Below are 4,400 nucleotides of genomic sequence, written 5' to 3' on the forward strand. Positions count from 1 at the left end.
TTGGGGAAAGGGGTGTGAATGGGACAGTATGGAGTGTTCATTATTCTTTATTTTGGGGAATATGGATGGGACAGTATGGATTGCTCATAGTCCTGTGATATGACCTGAATTGATCTTTAGAGAACAGGGCAATTGAGTGAAACGTATTTAGTTAATTCCAGTGTGCAGTCATGTGTGAATAAAATCATGTATTGTGTAGGGACATGTCAGATAAGAGATCAGTTTGTGTTCATTCATGTCATAGGAATGCATTTATTTGTACATTTGCTAAACGTATAATGTTGGGAAACTGCTGCTGTAGGCCTGCTCCAGTACCTGTGATTTCCCAACTATTAGCTGCGGCTTATACATTGATTTTGATTTCTTCAGCTGTGAGGTTAATACTCGGGGACAGCTAATAATGGTATTAATATGGTTTGGTTTCTTTTAACTTGCATAAAACACTGACATTACTGGACTACTACTAGTACTACTTTATATATTTTGCTGGTTAATTTGTAAATTAGCTTTTTTGTCGGGCACTCCCTGGCCACCCTGCTGGTCCTCTGTTGCAGCGGTGGATCTGCTGGACCACATGCTGCTGCTGGACCCCGACTGCAGAGTGACCGCCAGCGAGGCCCTGGGGCTGCCGTACTTCAGCGAGCTGAGGGACCCAGAGGACGACACGGAGATCCAGCCGTACGACCACTCAGCGGACCATGCTGACCTCACCCTGGAGCAGTGGAAACGTAAGGGGGGGGAGGCGGAGATGGAGAGATGGAGATGGAGGGATGGAGGGAGAGAGGGGGTATGGAGAGTGGGAGAGAGAGAGGGAGAGGGAGAGATGGAGAGAGAGAGAGAGAGGGAGAGAGGGAGGAGGCAGAGTAGGAGAGGGACATCAGAAGGGCACATAAGCTTATTTCTGTTTTTGATTGTAATATTTCATTTGTCCATTTGGGGGCAGAAGATTGTCTTGAAATGCCACAACGAGTCTTTTCTTGGTGTTTTAAGCCCCCGACGTTGTGTTCCAGGCAGCGCTGCCAGGGTTAAGCATGGGTTAGGGAGGGTTAGTATGGGTTAGGTGTGGGTTGTCTTCCAGGCAGCGCTGCCAGGGTTAAGCATGGGTTAGGGAGGGTTAGGTGTGCGTTGTCTTCAAGGCAGCGCTGCTAGGGTTAGGCATGGGTTAGGGAGGGGTAGGTGTGCGTTGTCTTGAAGGCAGCGCTGCAGGGTTCAGCATGGGTTAGGGAGGGTTAGGTGTGGGTTAAGCAAGGGTTAGGGAGGGTTAGTGTGGGTTGTGATTAGGTGCCTTCAGTTGACGGTGGCAGCGCTGCCTGGAAGACGACGTTGGGGGCTTACTAGCCAACTAGTCTGACAGTTCCTCATTTTTTGTCCTCCTTGCTTTTCTCCCTCTTTTCTTCCTCTTTTCTCTCTTTTCTTCCTCTTTTCTCCGTCTTTTCTCTCTCTTTTCTTCCTCTTTTCCTCCTGCTCCTCATGTTCTCCTTGCAGGTTACACATTCACAGAGATCTTGTCCTTCAAGCCTCCACCAGCTCCTCCACCAGAGGCCAAGGAGACCTCTCTCTAAGATGCTGCTGCTTCCTCACCATTTCTCAGGATTCACTGGAGTGCGAGTGCGAGTGCGAGTGCGAGTGCGAGTGCGAGTGCGTGTCTGTGTGTGTCTGTGTGTGTGTGTGTCTTTTTGTGTTTATGCCTTTTATACAGCCAAAGGACCTTCTGTTTCATAAAATGCAAATGTTCCCATACACAAAAAATATATTTGAAATATATGTTCACAATATATTTTTAAATATATGTAAATATTTTAAATGTGCCCTTATTTTCTGTATGCATACAAGCCCATACACACAAAAAACATATATTTGAAATATATTTTCACAATATATTTTTGAAATATATGTAAATATTGAAGCATATTTCTGACACTTAAAAATACATTTCAATATATTTTTTTCTGTATGGGAACTCTCACAGCATTGTCGGTACAATACAGCGTATTTGTGGTACTGAATGTAGGACATATTTTATTTACATGTTACCGTGTAGAGTATACATAGGGAATGTGATTTATGTCGTACTTAGCTGTGAATCAGCTACTCTCATATGGATCATTTCAGATCTCAGCTCCTTCAGAAAAGTGATTCTTTAAATTGTTGCTGTTTTTTTAATCTATCTGGGGGTTTATTTAGTCTGTCTCTTCGACTGTCCTGTGAGAAAGTGAGATTTATTGGACCTGTTTTTAGCTACTGAATGTTTCCTTGATGCAAATAAGCCAAAGCTTATCAATAGTGTAACAAAGTGGATATTTGGGAAGAAGTTTCTAGAAAGCCATATATTGTTGATTAGAGTGCCTTTGCTGGACTAATGAAATTACATTTTTGTATGATCATTTCTTGTGCACAATGTTTTACTTTTTTCTGGATGACAGTATTTTTATATTAAAAAAACTTTTGCAAATTATGAGTTGTTATATTTGTTTATTTGGTAGTTAGTGTTCAGGACATTGTATACACACACACTATATTGCCAAAAGTATTGGGTCACCTGCCTTGACCCCCATATGAACTTCAGTCACATCCTATTCTTAATCCATAAAGCTTAATATGACATTAGTCCACTCTTTGCAGCTATAACAGCTTCAACTCTTCTGGGAAGACTTTCCACAAGGTTTAGGAGTGTTTATTGACCATTTTTTCAGAAGCACATTTGTGAAGTCACACGCTGACTCTCCGGCTCCGCTTTAATTCATCCCAAAGGTGTTCTGTTGGGTTGAGGTCAGGACTCTGTGCAGGCCAGTCATGTTCATCCACACCAAACTCTGTCATCCATGTCTTTATGGACCTTGCTTGGTGCACTGGTACACAGTCATGTTGGGACAGGAAGGTGCCATCCCCAAACTGTTCCACAAAGTTGGGAGCATGGAATTGTCCAAAATCTCTTGGTTAATACTGAAGCATTCAGAGTTCCTTTCACTGGAACTAAGTGGCCAAGCCCATCTTGGGGATGGCCCCTTCCTGTTCCAACATGACTGACGTTAGTAAACCCTATGGATTGAGAATAGGATGTGACTGAAGTTTATATGGGGGTCAAGGCAGGTGACCCAATACTTTTGGTTATATATATATATATACACACACACTGAGAGAACCTGAAATGGATTCTGACTTTATGGTAGAGGCGAGAATTGAAGCTTGAGCTGGGCCTGTCTGACCTCGCCAAATATATATGGCTACCATTTCAGCTTCCGTCAGTGTCCAGTAGAGGGAGCAAGTGTCAGAGTTAAGTGCAACTGAGCTGATGGGGAATACTAGGCTGGGTGATCCCTGCCTAGTCTGCCGGCGATTTGCATCTCAGGCTGGAAACCTGCACATCTATCTCTCCTGCTTCATGTCCACATCTTCTGGGTCCAATCACAAACTAGCTTATTCAAAAGGCGCACCCGGATCGTTGGGCTGATTGATTGAAGGACTATCCAAAAGCGTACAGAGTCATTTGAACGATGCCCATTGATCACGCCTCTTGTGCAGTAGAAATAAAGCGCAAACTCCCCAGACTAATGTTCAATGTTAAAAGATTGATCTCAGCGTGGTGATAGAGTAGGGGAATACAACCACCATGTGGCACTTCAGCCCTGATCAGTGAGGATGCTCAAATGTTTAGCCAAACGTTATTACTGTGATTAATCACAATCTTTGCCCTATGACCTGAAAGGAGAATTCCAGCGATTTTTCACTGTGAAAAGTCACTGAGTAGGCTAATGTTGCTATGAAACAAAGCAGAAAAAAAGGGGCTACCTAGTACAAGTTGCTGCAGCCAACAGCCAGAGCAGCAGGCAGCTATAATGCTACATCTGGAGACATCTTTAGCATCATTCCCCCAGCAGCGGGCAGCTACAATGCTACATCTTTAGCATCATTCCCCCAGAGCAGAAGCTACAATGCTACATCTGGAGACATCTTTAGCATCATACCCCCAGAGCAGCAGGCAGCTACAATGCTACATCTGGAGACATCTTTAGCATCATTCCCCCAGAGCAGCGGGCAGCTACAATGCTACATCTGGAGACATCTTTAGCGTCATTCCCCCAGAGCAGCAGCTACAATGCTACATCTGGAGACATCTTTAGCATCATTCCCCCAGAGCACTGTAGCTGCCTGGATATCAAGATGTGAATGTATTGGAGATGTTTTAAGTAAGTACTTATTTTTGTCATAGCCTTGCAGCGGTCAACACTTTCACTTCATTGAAATTGTGTCATCTTTCCAGTGATGAAGAATGACTGGGCCATTTGGCCTCTGTGCCCCTTTAATGGTATACCTCCGTTTGTTTTTAAGATTTTCTAGAGATGTTCATTTTGTGGTTTGTGTTTTTTTCTCAGAATAAATGTGTCTCCCATCAGAGTTGG

General features: G+C 43.7%; 1 protein-coding gene across 1 annotated transcript in view; it reads left to right on the top strand.

The window, feature by feature from the left end:
• The window catches only part of LOC134094088 (mitogen-activated protein kinase 12-like), an 11,170-nt gene extending 8,721 nt beyond the window's left edge, over positions 1-2,449 (top strand). The window contains exons 11-12 of the mRNA XM_062547471.1: positions 555-728; positions 1,486-2,449. Coding sequence (XP_062403455.1) covers positions 555-728; positions 1,486-1,562 — 251 coding nt within the window. The 3' untranslated portion in view covers positions 1,563-2,449. The remainder of the gene's footprint in view (positions 1-554; positions 729-1,485) is intronic.
• Positions 2,450-4,400: the final 1,951 nt, after the last annotated feature.

The sequence above is a fragment of the Sardina pilchardus genome, chromosome 10 (genome assembly GCF_963854185.1).
Source record: "Sardina pilchardus chromosome 10, fSarPil1.1, whole genome shotgun sequence".
NCBI classification, from domain to species: domain Eukaryota; kingdom Metazoa; phylum Chordata; class Actinopteri; order Clupeiformes; family Clupeidae; genus Sardina; species Sardina pilchardus.